Source organism: Chanodichthys erythropterus, chromosome 8, assembly GCF_024489055.1.
Source record: "Chanodichthys erythropterus isolate Z2021 chromosome 8, ASM2448905v1, whole genome shotgun sequence".
Taxonomy (NCBI): domain Eukaryota; kingdom Metazoa; phylum Chordata; class Actinopteri; order Cypriniformes; family Xenocyprididae; genus Chanodichthys; species Chanodichthys erythropterus.
Window position 1 is genome coordinate 3,468,032 of NC_090228.1, and position 19,667 is coordinate 3,487,698.

The 19,667-nt window shown below is 35.9% G+C and overlaps 3 protein-coding genes across 4 annotated transcripts in view; all 3 read left to right on the top strand.

Moving 5' to 3' along the window:
* Nucleotides 1–690, top strand: part of cog5 (component of oligomeric golgi complex 5) — a 76,623-nt gene extending 75,933 nt beyond the window's left edge. Inside the window, exon 22 of the mRNA XM_067391458.1 lies at nt 291–690. Coding sequence (XP_067247559.1) covers nt 291–402 — 112 coding nt within the window. The 3' untranslated portion in view covers nt 403–690. The remainder of the gene's footprint in view (nt 1–290) is intronic.
* A 2,858-nt stretch (nt 691–3,548) lies between these two features.
* Nucleotides 3,549–13,245, top strand: e2f7 (E2F transcription factor 7). The gene is made up of 13 exons (XM_067390819.1): nt 3,549–3,684; nt 4,287–4,385; nt 4,479–4,769; nt 4,892–5,042; nt 6,200–6,421; nt 8,586–8,744; nt 8,836–8,973; nt 9,060–9,230; nt 9,475–9,544; nt 9,624–9,918; nt 10,712–10,883; nt 10,978–11,300; nt 12,074–13,245. Exons 2-13 carry the CDS (start codon nt 4,287–4,289, stop codon nt 12,221–12,223), a joined length of 2,241 nt encoding a protein of 746 aa, XP_067246920.1. The 5' UTR covers nt 3,549–3,684; the 3' UTR covers nt 12,224–13,245.
* Nucleotides 13,246–16,917: 3,672 nt separating this feature from the next.
* csrp2 (cysteine and glycine-rich protein 2) overlaps nt 16,918–19,667 on the top strand; it is a 9,281-nt gene continuing 6,531 nt past the window's right edge. Inside the window, exons 1-2 of one of the 2 annotated variants that reach the window (XM_067391461.1) lie at nt 16,918–16,991; nt 18,476–18,625. In XM_067391461.1, the coding sequence (XP_067247562.1) occupies nt 18,541–18,625 (85 nt within the window). In that variant the 5' untranslated portion in view covers nt 16,918–16,991; nt 18,476–18,540. The remainder of the gene's footprint in view (nt 16,992–18,475; nt 18,626–19,667) is intronic. The other variant, XM_067391460.1, reaches the window with a different exon arrangement.

Below are 19,667 nucleotides of genomic sequence, written 5' to 3' on the forward strand. Positions count from 1 at the left end.
AAATCTACAAATTTTCATAAATAATATTTTTGAAATTTTAATCAGTCTTACTACTTTGATTCAAATTAGACCAATCTACCTTTTTATGTAATTGGCAAAAAAATAAATTTCCAGTCTTGAAGAAAAAAAATTATATGGCTTGTAAGCCTAGTCTTAGTAGTTTATGCAGCCAGCCAGAGAAAATAATTTCTCAGTGCAACATCAGCGACCTCTAGTGGTGCTCTGGAGAAAATACATAGCTTAATCAGTGAAAGTAAGGAATTAAAATGTATGACTTTCCTTTGTTGCAGGGGGGCGTTGGAGGCATATGTGCAGTCTGTCCGAACCAGGCAGGGGAAGGAGTTTGCCCCAGTGTATCCCATCATGCTCCAACTGCTGCAGAAGGCCACCAGCGCATCATAGGATCTGCAAACAGAGCCCTGTCTCATCAAAAAAATGTGGACAATTATAACAATACACTCAGAAGTCTTTATTATTATATCATCATTATTATGATTGCTTTAAGTCGGAAATTAATGTGTAAAAATTTACAATGTGCGTTTTTTCTTATGGGTTGTTTGGTTACTACAGGCTTTAATAAGAATCCCTACCTTTTTAACCATATATTTGTTTTGCTGGGGGCAGCAGAGTCAAAGAAATCAATTACTAAACACATTATGTAAATGTGTAAATGCTGATTAAAGAATGTCTTCATCACAGATGCCTCATTCATTCATTTTGATTTATAACTTAGTTATATCTCTATATAGTTAGCGTTTCACATATTTTTCAGATACAGACTTACAAACAGTAAAAGGAAAATGACAATGCTACTTTAAAGGACATGAATTTATCACAATCATATAGTTTTAAATAACAATGGAAGTCAGGGGCACTTTTTAAATGAATGCTTCACTAAAAAATTAAAATGATCCCATAAATTACTCCCTCTCAAGCTATCTATATGACTTTCTTCTTTCAACCGAACACAATTGGAGTTATATAAAAAAAAATATCCTAGATCTTTCCAGCTTCCAAAAATTGCATCCATCCATCATAAAAGTAATCCAAACGACTCCAGTGGGTTAATAAAGGCCTTCTGAAGCGAAGCGATGTGTTTTTCTAAGAAAAATATCCATATTTTAAAACTTTATAAACTTCACAAGATAGTCGAGTTCAGGCAGAGGGGTTAGCTCTGACCCGACATATGACATCTAATTGTGTTTGGCTGAAAGAAGAAAGTCATATACACCTAGGATGGCTTGAGGGTTTTTTCATTTTTGGGTGAACTATAATATTCAGCACTTCAGCCTGTCTGTGGAAACACAAACTCTTTTTCTTTGCCACTTCAGCCCATCTTTAGAGACATTCAATCCTCATCATGTCTGTCTCCAGCTTATACTTTTTCACACTCATTTATTTGACCTACATGGCACAATCCCAGACTCTGGTGTTTAATATGTGCTATCTGTGGGCTTGCAAGTGTGTGCTGCGCAAAAAAAAAATGAATTCAACTTCCTTTTCTCTCCAATTTTGCATAATCATGCAATTGTGATTCATCCACTTGACTAACTGCTTACTGAAAAATGTAAATGAACTGAGTTTAGTGGCCTCATATAAATAACTAATCTGGACATATAAATGACATTTGAAGATGTAATGTAATGTGCACCCAAACAAACCCAAGACTTATTTGTTTTGAGGTAATTAAGATAATTTACATCTTATATGGTTTTTTCAATAGAGCTTTATATTATCTTATATGGAGCCTTACCCTGTAACTTGCAGCTCAGCTCTCACAAAAACAGTGTCAATCCCTTGAACAGATTTATTTTTTGTTTTTTTAAAAAATGGTTGAAAATCACTGAAATACATAAAAAAATATTAATCTGAGACCTTCTATAAAACACTGGATGCATTAGAAATTGTTATAGAGTACATAACTAATCAAAACGCAGAGTAGGGCTGGGTATCGATTCAAAAATCATTTTTGATTTCGATTTTTGATTCTCCATTTGATTTTCAGATTCGATTCACAAATTTTTTTTTTATGCAATGGATTCAATAAATTTTCACTGGCCCCACCCAAAAAAAAAAAAAAAATGAATAAAATATTTATTGTTTTTGACCCAAATTATAATTTTGAAGACGAGAATATTTTTGGTGCACCAAAAAAACAAAATAAAGACTTATATAGTGATGGCCGATTTCAAAACACTGCTTCATTAAGCTTTGGAGCCTTATGAATCAGCCTAACAAATCAGTGGTTCGGAGTACCAAAGTCACGTGATTTCAGCAGTTTGGCTGTTAGACACGCGATCCGAACCGCTGATTCGACACAAAAGATTCATAACACTCCGAAGCTTCCTGAAGCAGTGTTTTGAAATCGCCCATCACTATATAAGTAGTTATATTGTTTTTTGGCGCACCAAAAATATTCCCGTTGCTTAATAATATTAATATTGAACCACTGTACTCACATGAACTGATTTTAGTACATTAATGGATCTTGAGAGAGGAAATGACATTGCTGGCTATGCAGGCCTCACCGAGCCATCGGATTTCAACAAAAATATCTTAATTTGCGTTCCGAAGATTAACGAAGATCTTACAGGTGTGGAACGACATGAGAGTGAGTAATAAATGACATTATTTTCATTTTGGGGTGAACTAACACTTTAACTGTCCACACATTGCACTTTTAAAAGAATCTTTTGAGGCTCTTGTTGGTGAATAGAATATATTTCAAAATAGTACAAGATTATCCTACAATATATGTGACATCAAATAAGCACAAAAGTGATCTAAATGTAATCCAAAAGTAGTCAGATTACATTGCCAAAAGAGATTATATTACTTTTCATGTAATTTCTTGTGTAATTTTACAGATACCTTAGTTTTGAAGTTTAGTTTGTATGTTTGAACGTATGATTTATATGACAGGTGACCTATCAACTTTAAATTTATTCGGTTTATAACGGTTCATTGGTTGCTTAGACGGCCAGATACATGATTTATTCATTTCTTAGATAGATTATTAAAACTATTCCTATAACTATAGCTTTGAAAACACCCTTCTGTGGGGGTAGTTAGTGGGTGTGGGGTATCCTCTCATATTACACTCCTTCCCGCGAGAAAGCGCTCAGTCGCGCCAAAACCCCACCTGTGTCACTCACCTTTGTTCTTGCCTGAGCTTGTCATTAAAAGCTACCATGAGACATTCGACATTTATATAATGGCAATTAATGATCTGTGATGATTAATTATGTCCCTGCTGAGTCACAGCTGAGCCTTAAAAACGTGAGGCGCGCTTGCTATAACCGTAGAAGCAGATGAGAGAAGAGCGCGCCTTCATCCCCGCCAACAAACCCCCACAGGCTTGGTCAGAACGACTCTCTGATTGGCTGCGATGGTCGCCCTGAGGAAGTTCCTCCTCGTGCAGCCAATCACCGCCTGTTTATTTGCATAGCGCTGTCGTGATTGGCTGAGAGGGTGAAGTTCTTCAGAGCGCCAGAAAACAAGCTTTAGCGGGTGATTCACAGTCGCCTGACCAGCGGTACGAATGGAATAAGAAGATTACAAGCTCAGATCTTTTGATTTACAGAGAAAATTATGTTCTTATAAGGTGGAAACAGAAGGATCAACTTTGCGCAGGATTTATTCACGTTTTTAGGATTTGTTTTACTCAAAGGACGGAAGTTTAAGGTAAGAATATAGTTAAATCTTCTATAAGACTTGCATGATATATAACAAAAATAATGTAAATTAATTAAATTAAACTTAAGTCTGATTTTTACTGACAGACATTTTCAAATAAACAGAAAAAGAGATGATTTATATGCTAGGATTGATATATTACATGCATATGTTTATGCTGCTGATCTTCTGCAATATAATGCAAAACAGTAATTGTGGCAATAATATATAAATATAAGTTATTTATTAAAAAAATTATTTCTTCTGAGAATCTGGTTTCGTTACCAGGCAACTGATCTTTGCGCCAAAATCTTTCCACCACCATCAGATCCACTCATATGTTCCTCATTTAATGCATTAGTAGTATAATATGTAATATAATATCCAATATACTGATAATGTAATGCTATTTAGTAGTAGTATTTGGATAAATCACTTTTGGCAAAACTTTCATTCATTAATAAGTTAAGAAACATCAAATTAATGCTTTACAGATAGTTGATCATGTAATAAATAAATATAAACTCTACCAGTGTTATCAATTATTCACTATTATTTACTAATACTAATAGTAATGTGTGTGTTATAACTGATTTAATTTTCTTTTTTAGATGGAGATGAAGTGTTTAACTTTAAAAGATTTGCTTAGTGTGAGGACACTAGTGAATAAGACAAGCTCGGATGATACCGGCAGCATGAATGACCATAAAGTAAGAAGATCTGAATGATATTATCGTTTTATTTGTGTTTGAATTGTATGGTAATGCATCTCATTAGATGTTTAACTAATGCCCTGATTTCAGGAGAACATCTGCATGGACAGAAGGAAAACCACCCCACTGAAGTGTGACTCAGCTGTGAACGGACATAGGAGAGTTTCCAGCCCTGATATCATTCATATAACCCCTATTAAACACACTGAGAGGGCCCATCCGGACCCCTGGACCCCAACAGCTAACCTGAAAATGCTGATCAGCGCCGCCAGCCCAGATATCCGCGACCGAGAGATGAAGAAAACCCTCTTCAGACCCATTGAGAATGAAGAGAAAGCTGTAGAGGAGGAGGAGGAGGAAGAACTCGATGACTCGTGTCAGGTACGAAAAGAATACGTGTAATAATATGTGCATTTACATTTTGATATTTAGCAGAAGCAACTTACAAATGAGGGATACAAGCGAGCTTTAGTTTTATCTATCTCATTCTCTCTTCATTTCAGTATGAAGCTGTAGACGATCCTGAGAGGAGACCCAGTCGCAAACAGAAGAGTTTGGGGCTTTTGTGTCAGAAATTTCTGGCCTTGTACCCTGATTACCCTGAAAATTCGGAGAGCATCAATATTTCTCTGGATGAGGTGGCCTCATGCTTGGGTAAGAGAAAAATAACTCCTAAACGTAATCAACCACATCATTTCTGTATAAAATAAGGTCTAATTTGTTAACTTTTAGTTAATGCATTATCTAACATGAAGTAACAATGAGCAATATATTTTAACGCATTTTTCATCTCTGTTAATGTTAGTAAGTATGTAGTTCATGTTAGTTCACAGTGCATTGACTAATGTTAACAAATGCAACCTTTGATTTTAATAATATATTAGTAGTGAATGTTAAAATTAACACTAACTGAAATTAATAAATGCTGTTCCTACGCAGTTTGGAAAAGTATGGAAAAATATTCAGTTTTTTAACATATAAAATCAAGAATTTCTAAAAAAAAAATAAGTGTTTTCGTGGCAAAAGTTTAGTGATTGTCAAACACATTTGAATAAATTCAAGGCGCACATTTTCATTACACAAAGCTTTGTCTTTTACCAAAAGTGTGTCTCTTTTGAACTTCATTAATCGAATGTGCCAATCAAACCAGCAACAGATAAAGGAGCAAATGATCATCTAAATCAGACGGCACTTTGCTTTTTGGTGATCATTCATCCTCAAACCACCATTACAGTATCAAACCGATGTGTCAGAGGTGAACCGAGCAAACAATAGCCATCATTTCACCGTCTAGGTTAACTATAAACCCGATTTAGTCCAGCTATGAGTAGCACTTCTGGCCAAAAGAACCTTGAATTCAGTTACGTGTCATGTTTCCCAAAATAATAAGCAAGGTATATGATAATCCATCATGTAAGCAAAGTCAACAGTGATTACAAGGTGTATGGTTACATTTGGTCTATTCAATTTTCACTGACAGCCTTTATTTTAGCCTAAACATCAGGGCTGTGTTTGGACGGCTATTAGACAGCTTTTAAATGCAAAATTGCTTGCTGGGAATATATGCAGGTTATAAACTGTTTTAGGTTTGTTCTCTTCACGTAAGCACATGTTATCACTGTACCAAATACCTAATGTAATGCTGTATGAACCATTTATGTTAAATATGGGTTTGGAAATTTGAGTCTGAAAGAGTATTGTTCATTGTTCATCATCACTGAAAGAAACCCTAAATATTGTTTATTGTTAGTTCATGTTATCTAAATGTAAAGTGTTTCCATAAACTGAACTGAACCGTTTCTGTGACGCAGGCGTTGAGAGGCGACGTATCTATGACATTGTGAATGTGCTGGAGTCTCTGATGCTGGTGAGCAGAATGGCGAAGAACCTGTACGTGTGGCACGGGCGCTCGCAGCTGCCGCAGACCCTGCAGGAACTCCATCAGGCGGGCCGAGAGCAGGGCTACCATCTGCAGATGGACTTGAGAGACGGAAGCAGCCCGTATGCCGCCCACCACATGCAAAACACACACGGTATGACTCACACACATATTCCTCTAAAAGTATGTGGTTTGCATTTATCAAGAGTACGAGACACAAAAAGGTAATGTCTGACTAGTTGATGCATGATGCATACCGACATTTGAATGATTCACCATATTGCACTTAGTGACGGTTGGCCCGTTAACACCATTATTAGTGTCTAACCCTTGTGCTCCATTAATCAGCCACCCGTTAACAGCGTCTCAGGCATCACAACACTGGTTTCCAGGTCTTTGTGTTGATCACAGGTAATCCCATCACAGCGCAGGGACTCTTTGTTATAAATGTGCCATGCTCTCGCAGACAGGCTGAGGAGGGAAGCTAATTATTCAGAGAGAAGATGAAACTGCAGGTTTAGACATGTTTCTGTCTGCTGAGCTCTTGTAGGGGTCACCTGATTACATCACATCACTGTTGACCTTTGCTTGGAGAAACTACATTCAATTCAGTTATAATATAGTTCATATATAGCAGAACTTAAGCAGACATGGTTTTAGAATATATAGTATTATTATTACGATATACAAATATTTAAAAAATGTTTGGTTTAACTAAGTAAATTAGTATGCCATGAACAATTTTGTGCCCGAAATATTTTACCAATATAGAAATTATTATAATACTTATAATATATATATATATATATATTTAAGAATATTTCTGACATTTTAAATCTAAATTGTTTGTTGTTTAAAAAATACTTTTTACAAGTAGGGCTGTTAAAATGGCTGAAAAACTACATTTGAATTTTATATTTAAATATTACTAATATTCAAATTAAAGGCATCATTTCAGTTAGAGGAAAAAAAACTTTTGGCTTGTCTCTTTAGCTAAATATTAATGCACCGCATTCAATTATTTATTCAAAGCAATGAAATAACATGACTGTATGTAATTGTCTTTAAAAACATTGCATAAACTAAACTAATGTTTATCAATCAAATATAATTTTGTAAATTGCATAAACAATTATGAACATAACAGCATCATGTATTCATAGTTTAATATAAGGAGCCGAAGCGCTGATCACACATTTTTCATTTAAAAACATGAGATGCAGTGGAATGAAAAAAAAAAAGTTTTGACATAAATATTCGGCTCGCTTGTGCGAGACACGAGTGCAATGGTCAAAGATGTCTGTCTAGCGCATGTTTACATAGAAAACAATGGAAAAAGCAGGGCAGAAAATGTGTGGCTACCGTTTTGACATAACCAAGGTCTTCTCCTTATTGAGCTTGCCCATTTCTGCAATGTTTTGCATCGTGTGGGTTCACCTAGATCACATTAAAACTCAACAATGACATCATCACATCTCAATAAGGCTGCCTGATGCACACCTAACATTTGAATGTACCGTTTTTGCATTCAAATGTGGATTTTTGTTTTAAATTTGTTGTATATTTAAATTTTAATTTGACAATAAAGCACCAGTGTATAATTTTGCATGCTTCAAATTAAATCGTCATCATTTTTAAAATGTACATTAGAAAAAGCTCTGACATTTTGTTGTTCCATTATCAGTCGATGATGAAATAGAAGCCCCAAATATTTGTCAGTACGATATGATGACCAAATCGGGAACAAAATATATATTTTATGTATAATGACACTAAATATTATTGTTCAAATGGCTCAAGTCAGTATATTAATTTACTATTTATTTGTTTGCTCAATGGCCAAGTGTTTAATTTCACATTGAGTACATTTGAGCTTCTAAATGGATATGTTTGAGTTTGATGACTTGATAAAGAAATAAAGATGTTTCAAGTCCTGCTGTCCTCATCTGGAACCTCTAATGTGGTTATTGTGTTTGCTGGCTTCTTTTCCCGTGTGGCCGCTGTCGCTAAGCAACGGCTTTCCTTCCTAACAAAAGCTTATTACTGTCCCGTCATGAGGGCAGGAGTCACTCGACCAGCCAAATCACCAACCAATGATGCCATTCCTCATATCCACTATCTGATTTTCTCCTGCCAGTCACATCAAATTTATTCATTCATCCTTTATTCACGTCTTGCGTCGTCTTTGTTTCAGCGCCAGAAAAGAAGCATCATTTCGCATTCAAATTCCTCTTGTTATCAAGAACCATTTCACAGTGAAATGACAATTTTCAACATGTTTTCCAGTGTTGTAATCGTGGTTTATCTCTTTCATATAGCGGCTTCCAGCAGACGGAAGGATAAATCGCTTCGCATCATGAGCCAGAAGTTTGTCATGCTGTTCCTGGTGTCCAAAACACAGACCGTTACACTTGATACGGCTGCTAAGATTTTGATCGAGGAGGGTCAGGATGAGTCCAGCCACAGCAAGTATAAAAGTAAGACGTCAGGCATTTTGAACTATACGGAAGAGCATATTTTCTATTTTTATTGATTAAGTGTAGCTCACAATCTCTTTTGTTTGTTTAGCTAAGGTACGACGCTTGTATGATATCGCGAATGTCCTGACCAGCCTGAATCTGATCAAGAAACTTCAAGTGAGAGAAGAAAAGAGCCGTAAACCCGTCTTTAAATGGATTGGACCTGCCAATTTCCACAGCAGCAGCGGTAAGTCCTGTTTATAAACTTGAAAAATAAGCCTCTTCAGTATGATTATTGTGATTATCTGTTGCATGTCTTTTTATTTATTTAAGATTCAGATGATTTGAGGCTCTCAGAAGCTCAGATCAGTACCTCCGTCACATGCACCGGGGAACGACGGGAGAAGATGACACGTCACGCGTCCTTTCAGGTCATTCCAGCCCCTCCTGTCAATCAAAGACTGATAAGCTCCGCCCCCAGCACACCTCACAGACATTCCACAGGTGAGCACTGAATAGCATTTTACATTTATGCATTTAGCAGACACTTTTACCCAAAGCGACTTAGAATAGAGGAACAAAAGCAAGAGCACCAATATTCGTAATATACAACGCCAGGTTTATTAGATAACTAGATTAGGAAACGAGCTAGAGAAATGCAGAGAAGATTCAATAATGATGTTGGTGTGCCACTTACATTTGTTGTAACTGAAGTTTAATGCAATGTTTTTCATGGTTGTGTTGTCAGACGAGCCGGTGGATTACTCCAGGAAGAGTGTGAACAACAGTGCAGTGTGTCGACTGCAGTTTGGAGACAGGTGAGTCCACTTTACTTTTTAAGTTTTAGTTAACAATAACAGCACTGATCACTAACTACTGTGTTCTGTACTTTTGCAGTGGAAGTCCTGTAGTGTCATCCACCGGACCTGCAGTGCCTCTTCATGCTGACGTACCGTATGCGTCACTGCCCGTTTCAGCCCAGTTCGCTCCTCATTCGTTAGCTTACCTGTCCGGTCTGTCACAAACACCCGTGTTCATGGTGTACAGCGGACACATACCCGAGGGCATCAACCAGAGGTCACCCGTCTCAGGCCACAGGGAGGGAAATCCAAAGAGAGAGAGACAGGAGGAAGATGAAGATGATCAGGCAGCTAAACGAGGCAAACGCTCTACGTCCACAGAAAGTGAAACAGTAAGCCTGATTAAATCTTACATGCATGTATTCATCCACATCAATATGCATATACATATTTTAGTGTATTAAAATGTTCTGTTTTAGCATAGTAAAATGTTCGGGGTTATTTTATTTAAAATATTTTAATTTAATAATAACATTTTATTTGTATAGCACCTGTCATACACAACCTGCAGCTGAGAATATAAAAACAGAATAACAAAAATGAAAAAACACATTTAAAAAGACTAAAAAATAAAGCGAAAATTTTTTTTATACAAATAATATATTTTTAATAAATTGAAGTATTTGACAAAATAACACAGAACATTTTAATATTAAAAATATATATTTTAAAAAAATATATATATTTTAAAACTTATTTTATCTAAAATACTTTAGTAATATTTTAGAATTTAGTAATAACTTTTGTGTTGCAAAAAAAACTCAGTTTTAAAAACAGCTGAACAAAAATAAATAACAAAAAAAAAACAATTAAAGAAAATAATAATGAAAAATGTATAACAATAAATGATGTAAAATTTGAATAATTAGGCTGTTTGCAATAAAATGAGATCAATATCAGCTCATTTTATGTGATTTTATATATATATATATATATATATATATATATATATATATATACACACACACACACACATATACACAGGAACAGGTTCTACCATGGTGAAATCACTGTAATGCACAGCCTTGAGGTGCTATTTTTTTTTATATATAAAATAGTGGCAACAGCACTATTATGATTATGAAAGCTATAATTTGATCTCTAACACATGTGAATGTCTCATAGGGTGAGACTGAAAGTTCGAGCTCCAGTGCCAGAAGGTCTCCGATCTGCTCTCGAGAAGGTTCTCCGTGGGACGAGGCCTCGATTGGGCCGATGAATGAGGAAGACGACAGAACATCCAGTGCCAAAGACGCCCTCCTGTCCTCTCATTACCTCTATGTTCCAAACACAGCAGGTACATGAAAATCTGAGGGTCTACGACCACCAGTTGATATCAAACTTTCAGTTTGCACGCTCATTCTAACATTTCATTTTACTGTTTTCTGTAGGTCTGAATGGTTTGAACTTCCTCATGCCAGCGGGACATGCACAAGGTGGTGTGCCAGCTGTAGCTATGCCGTATTTTTTGGTGCCTTCACCCCTCATAGCGGGTACAATGCCCACCTCCAGCGCTGAGGGGGCTGCCAGCAGCGGTTTGAGTTTCAGCATGCCCACCATGTTGTCACCAGCCTCGTTTGTGATGGCAGGAGGGGCATTTAATGTGGCTGAAACACTGAGCAGCCCTGAGCATCATGGGCACAGAATACCAGTGGCCACAATCTCACCACAGGGACCACGAGTACAAGAGAGCCCTCAGCCCGCACAAACACAGGTCAGTGTACTACGTACTGTTTGTAGTGATGCGCCAAAAATTAATATTCTGTTTCAGCCGAAAGCCTGAATGTTTGCTGAAAAACAGTAGGTAATTTGCTCTGGAATTTTTAGAGGTTGTGAGAGAAAAACACAGATTAAAATCTCAAAGTACGTCTGTGAAATGCAAATTTCTCTAACGTCCCCCTGTAATAGGGTTTAAGGTAGCTTTCATATTTGGAGATATTTGCATGCATCAGGGAGCCGCTTTCAAAATGTGGGATATTGAATGCGTGCTCGAGTTTTGTTTTCGCAATCACTCTTACTCTGTGAATAGGGAGTGGCAGTGCGGAGCGTGCATTCTACAAGATAAGACATTTATCAGATGCTTTTAGGCTCTGTTGTGCAACGAATCCTCCGCCATGGTCTTGTCAGTCATCTTGTCACGTGATCAGTAAACTCTGATTCCTGCTGCTCTATGTACGACTCTGCAGCTCGTGTTGTTGGATGAGCAGGATGGGATTGAAGCGACCGTTATCCAATTGAATTAAATGGTTTTTATTACTATAAAAAAGTAAAAAGACAGTGGAGACGTAATGTAAATGTAGCAGTGGCAATGTTAATTTCACCTTCATGCTCCGGCATAGCAATATCGCGAGAGCTTTTTTACCGCTGCATGAGATGTTGAGATCTCGTCACACCCCTATTAATACATGCACTATATTACATTTTAATCATATTTTAAATATTAATTTAAAATTTATATTTTAAATATAATTTTTTCTGCTATTTCAGACTCCTGTGACACCAAAGGAAGCAGCGCTGGGGTCCAAATCTTTCTTTGAGACACCTGGAGCTTTTGGGTCTCTCACCACCCAAACAGCGGCACGCAAAAGAGGCTCCGCCCAGAGGAGGCTGGACATCGGACACACCGCAGCCAATTAAATTAGCCGCTGCGTTTGTGTCATTGCCTTTCAGGCTTCTGTGGTGCTACAGTGCCAAAGACAGAAACAGCATTACACAGCAAAATTTTACTTGAATTATTATTTGTCGTATATGAACATTTCTTGTTTACTAACATCAGAATAAGAGGATAACTACAGATCCTAAAGTTCCACTCAGGGTCTATAGTGTGATATTGGAGATCATCTGTTACAGGCCCTTTTGTGGTTCAATTTGTTTCCCCCCGCACCATTTCAGATAGTGTTTTGGAGTTTTTTAATATCCTACCAGTGTATTGCCGGATTTTGTTTACCATTATTATTTATTATAGTATTTCCAGAGGCTAAAATCATCAATCCAGCTCTAGCACTACGTATTTAAAAATGTGAAAATGAATTAAGTCTGGATCGGTCTCTGAGAGTAAACCACAGATTTGCGCAATACTTCACTTATTATTTCACTAATTCCCAGGTAAAAGAGTTTGTAAAAGTGCCATATTGGTGAAGCCGACACGCCTTAGAAATGTGTTTGTTACATGATGCCTTCACCACTAAGAATGAATGAATAGAAAAGTGCATTTGGGGATAAACAACAAAATAGTGGTTGTAATTTTAAGATTGAGGTGCTAATGTCTGAAATGAATAGGAAACAAAGACATACTTGAATAACCAGTGAATATGATCTGCAATCACTGGAACAAAGTGGAATTATCACAGTACTGTACTGTTTAAAACAAAGTATGTTTATGTGTTAATTGTTCTTAGACTAGTAATAAATTATTTTTGGAAACGTACACGAGTTACATTTGGATTTTTACACCACACGGTGTAATTCGTAAAGCTGTACAGTATTTGCAGTTATTCTACTGTAACTCATAGCATTGATTATTTGTGTATGTTCATTTCTGTCTGTCAGGGTTTAAATGTCTGTTGGATGTTTAAACCTGCACTGATGAATTGCATGGTGCTTTTGTGTTTGTCAGATATATTTTCAATCATTTTATGTATGGACACAGGTGTCCTACATGTACCACAAAATAAATATATGCAAAATGCAATGTTTGTTAAATCGCTTGCATTATAATTAAGTTGATTTCTAAAAGGAAAGTGTACAGCACAGGTGGATTTAATTTAGTGTGACCACAAGATGGCAGCATATATAAAGACTGATCTGCAACATTGATTTCCCATTAAGCATCTCAAATACAAAGGCCAAAATCTTTCCTAATAATGAGATTATGATATTAAAACACAATGTTTATTAATGCATCTGTATTTGGATGCAATCATAGCAACTCGCTGAATTGCTAATAATTGTCTTTAAAAAGGTTAAATTAGACCCAAAATGTCTGTCAGTTTCTTTACATACAAGTACTAAATGTAAAGGTACACTGTAACTTTAGGCCCACAACTGCATGCATTTGCAGAAGAACATTATTGTGGTTGTGCTTTGGCTCTGTGTGAATGTGCAGATGAACATGACCCTTCATAGACAATGGGTTCGTTTGAGAGGAGCAAAATCTGCACCGAACCGATCACCATGAGATGCATATCGGTGTCATGAGAAAACATTCTTCAAAATATCTTCTTTTGTGTTCAGCAGAAGAAAATTCATACAGGTATGGAACAACTTGAGGGTGAATAAATGCTTTAAGTTTTATTGAAACTTTATTGAAATCAGTAAGTGTGAGCATTAATAATAGTGAGCATCCATGTGGTCTGTATTATAGGTTTTTAACGATCTAATCTACACCAACACAGTACACTGCTTGGCAACATGTCAATGCTCATTAATGCTGTTTACACACCAGTACACCTGGAAACCCATTTTATATCACAATAAATCCTGTATAAACAGCAATAACTTGCATTTCACCATTTACAGGCCTGTAAACCTCAGCAATACAGTCGAGTTCTCAGAAATAATGTCTAAAACCAAAAATGACACAAAATCAATCAAACTTTGTGAATAAATAAGATGGAGATATTGAAAAGTGTGAATAAACTCTTTCAAATAGCCTTCTTTATTGGCTTCAATAGTTCCGTTAAGAACTTTTAACATCCATGGAACCATTTTATGAAAGGTTCTTTATAATGTTCTTCACACTAAAAAAAAAAAAAAAATGGTTCTTTTAAGAACTGTTCACTGAAAGGTTCTTTTGGGGAACCAAATTGGTTCTTCTATGACATCGCTGCAGAAACCCTCATTTGGAATGTTTATTTTTTGAGAGTGTATGTATGTCACATGACAGTCGGTCTGAACGAGCTATCAACAACACTGCATTCCTCCAGAAGCTCCTCACGCAGTGTTGAAGGACTCACGTCAGAAACAGACACATGATGGAAACATAAATAAGCAAATCTTATGTGTAATTTCTCACACAAGTGTCATCCCTCAGCCAGTTTTACCATAAAAGGAGGAAGGGCAGAGTGCTACATCTGTTTTTCATTCCCTCTTTCTTTCCAATATTGTGCCGTTCACTATAAATTCCTTCTAAAGGATATTTGGTGCATTCCAGCTGAAGGCCTGGATGAAGAAACTGGAAGAATTGACAGCCTATTGTGCTGCGTGTCTTATTTCACATAAAACTCCAAAATATCAAATTATGCAGTACTTTTGTTCTCATTTTTAACACAAGATCTATTGTTTTATTATTTGAACCTGACACACTTCTTTTGTGCTTGAAAAGCATTTCAATTAAATGACACTTGACTAGATATTTTAAGTTATTTAGCGTCATTTAAGTTTTTAAAAGTGTAATTTTTGGGTTCAAAGACGGAAATGTTCTATGAACGTTTTTCTAATGTTCTCATTAAGTTATGAAAACGTTATTTCTGAAAGTTCTCAGAATGTTCATTTTTTTTAATATTTTAAAAACATTTTATCTTGGTTATGTAAACGTTACTGAAAAAAATGTTCTCGTTTTGGGAGTATTATGGGAACTTTTGAATGTTCTCTAAACCATAATTAATGATGCCTGTCTGTGTGAACCATCAACAATATTCATTTCAAATTGGCCCTTTTAACCCTCATGCACGGTTCGATTTCTGGTGACTGCCCGTATGGTCCGGGTCAAACTGACCCTAATTGGATTCAATGCAATTCCCCAAAAATCACACTATGAAAAAAAACCATGCAGTCATGTTTAAATAATTAACTTTTAATATCAATACTTTTCACACATTACAAAGAATAAATATCTGAATTTAAAAATATTTTAACCACCATTTTTAAGATTGCCCCTCCCCCGACCTGTGGGACATTTACCATTTTACATTTATAACAATAATATCTTAAAGTAATCTTGACAAATATCATTTGAAAGCTTTCAGACTGTAGTTTTCATATTTGGTGACTGATTTTGTAAAGAAATGGCAGAGCAATAGATAAATAGCGATAGATCCTTCATTTGTGATGTGGTGCCAAACTATAACACACGCTCTGATTCTTTATGTTTTTTATATGTGTTTTAGGGATTGAATTCAAATCAAATATTAATATTACTGCCCAAACTTCTTCTGAATAGGATGTCTACTTCATAAATATTTTGAAAAGTATGGAAAATATGGTTCAGATCACTCAAACCATTATGGAAATTGAAGAGTCACCGGATGTCATCTAGTGAAAAAGTTTGGTACTGCGCACAAAAAATCTTACTAAAAGTACTTATTTTGAGATATCAACTTAAAATACGGCACAGAACTTGTTCAGATATTTAACTCTGATTTTCTTGAAGTTTTAAAATATGTTTAAAAATATGTATTTTATTTAAAATGTATTTGTAAAATATGTATTTTATTTAAAATATAAAAAATAGATATTTTAAATTTTCATAAACAAACTTCTATAACTTTTCTAAACTTCACCTATGGAAACCATCACTCATTTTCTAATTTTTAAAAAAAATTATATACGTTTTAACCATAAATTCTTATCTTGAACTAGCTCTCTTCTTCTCTATTAGAATTGCTGCAGTGTAGACGCTGCTAAGTGTGTTACTGCCCTCCTCAGTTCAAAGTTTGAACTAAATTGTCATATACAATATTCTAGTGCAAGGATATTACAATTAGTTCAAACTTTGACCTGAGGAGGGCAGTAATACACTTAGCAGCGTTTACACTGCTGGAATTCAAATAGAGAAGAAGAAGAAGACAGCTAGTTCAAGATGAGCATTTATGGTTAAAACGTATATCATTTTAAATTTTTTTTAGAAAATGAGTGATGGTTTCTCTAAATAAGACTCGTATTTCTCGTCTGGTATCGTTTAAAGCCTTTTAAAGCTGCACTGAAACTGTAATTTTGACCTTCAACCGTTTGGTGCCCATTGAAGTCCACTATAAGGAGAATAATCCTGGAATGTTTTCATCAAATTCATTTAATTTCGACTGAAGAAAGAAAGACATGAACATCTTGCGTGACATGGGGGTGAGTAAATTATCAGGAAAAATTAATTTGAAAGTGAACTAATCCTTTAAGATAAACTCAGTCTTTATGTCTCTGCTGAACAAAGACAGTTTTATATTCTTAAGTGTATAAATACACGACGGAATATTTTAATTTCGAAAAAGAAAGTAAATATTTACAAAAGATGAAGTGTTCAAACATTAGTTTTAACACGACAGCGTAAAGCGCAGTGTGTGTGTGTGTGTTATTTAAACCACTCCTCCCCCTCCACGGTAATTTCGTGATGACATTCCAGCCTGTTTACTGAAGTTCGTTCACACAACTGGAGCAGTTTGGGAATCCGCTGGGAAACACACGTGAAGCTCAGGTAGGACCGCTTTTAAACAGCATCATATATAGGCTAAAGTGTCTGTGTGAGAAACTGTTTTTAATTAGAACGAATAATATTGAACCGTGTTTATTCTTCTGATGATTTAATTTAATTTCCAAAGGTTTGATTAAAAGTCAGGAAACGCCACTAAACATTAATGTGTGTAAAAGTGTTTTTGGATACGATTTTAGTTCAGCAAGTAGGCTATTTAAAATTCACATTAGCTTTCTTCGTTATACTTAAAACTGACAATATATGACAAAAGAAGCACTCCTATTTATATTTGTTGCTTATTTAATATTTATGTATGTTTAATATTGTCATTTATTATTTATATGCACTCTTAAAACAGATGTGTTAAAAACAACACAACTTGTGTTATATCTTAACACTCCTGTGTGTCACATTTTGTGTTATTTTTATTTCTGCTCATTTTCTACACACTAATGTGTCATATACACAATTTGTGTCAATTATGTACACAAAATGTGTCATAAAAAATAACACAAAAATGTATTAAATCTTTTTTGAGAGTGTGTTAGCACTTGCCTGTTAATATTAACGTATTCAATAACTGTTTAATATTTGCCTGGTTAAAATGTGCATGAATATGCAAACTTTGCTCATTGATAAAGACGCAATTTGCATGATTGGTGTAATTTAATTTTCTTAAACTATTCTTTTCACTGTTATATAACTACATATCATTCTCATTTACCATTATTGTAGGGTTCAAATTCATTGATGTTATGATACTTTCTGTAATCACACAAACATTAATACTCTTTAACAGTGCAGATCTAGACATGGTTATTTGGACAATGTTGTTTTGAAACTCCTGAGGCTTTCAAGCATCTGATTGTCTTCTGTCCTCTCATGCCTGGACATGTGTAATCACTACTTTAATGCTTCATTTGAGTGAAGCCATGAGAAACACATTTATAACACATTAGTTATGATGTCACTTTACTGAGAACTGCTCATGTTTTCCTGGAGAGCTGAAGTGACGAATGCATTTTATGAGCGCTCAGCGTTTTTTATTTGAATATTGTTGGAGAGGACTGATATCATTTATTTGACTGAACAATGATCCTTTGAAATGTCTGACGGCTGCTGTTTTGTTTTTATAAATGCCTTTCTTTATACTTCCAGACATTGTTACTGCAAAATATAGAACATTGTTTTGGTTTTGTGTTTGACTCTCCATTGTCCTGTAGCTCCTGGTGGTCTCGGTGTGTTTCAGACGTCTACAGGGTGTTTACAGTCTGTAGCTTGTCTTCATTAGTCCAGACAAATGCAATTGGTTTTTATGGAGGAATTTATGGCAAATTTAGTGCCCTGGTATGAGGTCATAAGTAGTGGTACACACTCACTAACACTAATTCACGCTCACCTGGGCAGTTTCCTGAGGTTGACGGATGTGTTTCTTGTCTTTTAAAGTTGCACTAGTCAAGAGTTGGATGCATTTTCTCTCTTCACAGTTTATTTATCATGCCAAACTGGGGTGGAGGAAACAAATGTGGCGCCTGCCACGGGACGGTGTACCATGCTGAAGAGGTCCAGTGTGATGGAAGGAGTTTTCACAAGTGCTGCTTCCTCTGTAGTAAGTAAAAGAAAACACTACTTTCCAGGTAAAACTCACCATAATGTGTCCAGGTTACATTTCATCCTATAATCAAAGGAAAAAAATAAAGAAATTATGTTTTGCATAACAAAAACAGCCTACACCGATCAGGCATAACATTATGAGCGCTGACAGGTGAAGTGAATAACACTGATCATCTCTTCATCACGCCACCTGTTAGTGGGTGGATATATTAGTCAGCAAGTGAACATTTTGTCCTCAAAGTTGATGTGTTAGAAGCAGGAAAAATGGGCAAGCGTAAGGATTTGAGCGAGTTTGACAAGGGCCAAATGGGTCAGAGCATCTCCAAAACCAGTCTGCAGTGGTCAGTATCTATCAAAAGTGGTCCAAGGAAGGAACAGTGGTGAACCAGCGAAAGGGTCATGGGCGGCCAAGGCTCATTGATGCACATGGGGAGTGAACGTGTAGCTCAAATTGCTCAAGAAGTTAATGCTGGTTCTGATAGAAAGGTGTCAGAATACACAGTGCGTCACAGTTTGTTGCGTATGGAGCCTCTGTTGTGGCCTCTTTCAGCAGGATAATGCTCCTGCCACAAAGCAAAAATGGTTCAGGAATGGTTTGAGGAGCACAACAATGAGTTTGAGGTGTTGATTTGGCCTCCAAATTTTCCAGATCTCAATCCAACGGAGCATCTGTGGGATGTGCTGAACAAACAGTCCGATCCATGGAGGCTCCACCTCACAACTTACAGGACTTAAAGGATCTGCTGCTAACATCTTGTGTCAGATACCACAGCACACCTTCAGGGGTCTAGAGGAGTCCATGCTGACGGGTCAGGGCTGTTGTGGCAGAAAAAGGTGGACCAACACAATATTAGGACGGTGGTCATAATGTTATGCCTGATCTGTGTATATTTTAATGACAATTAAACATGTTTTTCCTCCCAATTCTTTTATTTTATTTTTTTGGAATTTTTGCCATTAGTTTTAATGGTGATTTGCATTTCTGCAAAATAAATAAATAAATTTTAATAAATAAAAATAAATAAATACATTTTAAAGTAAACAAACTGTATACCTAATGGTTAT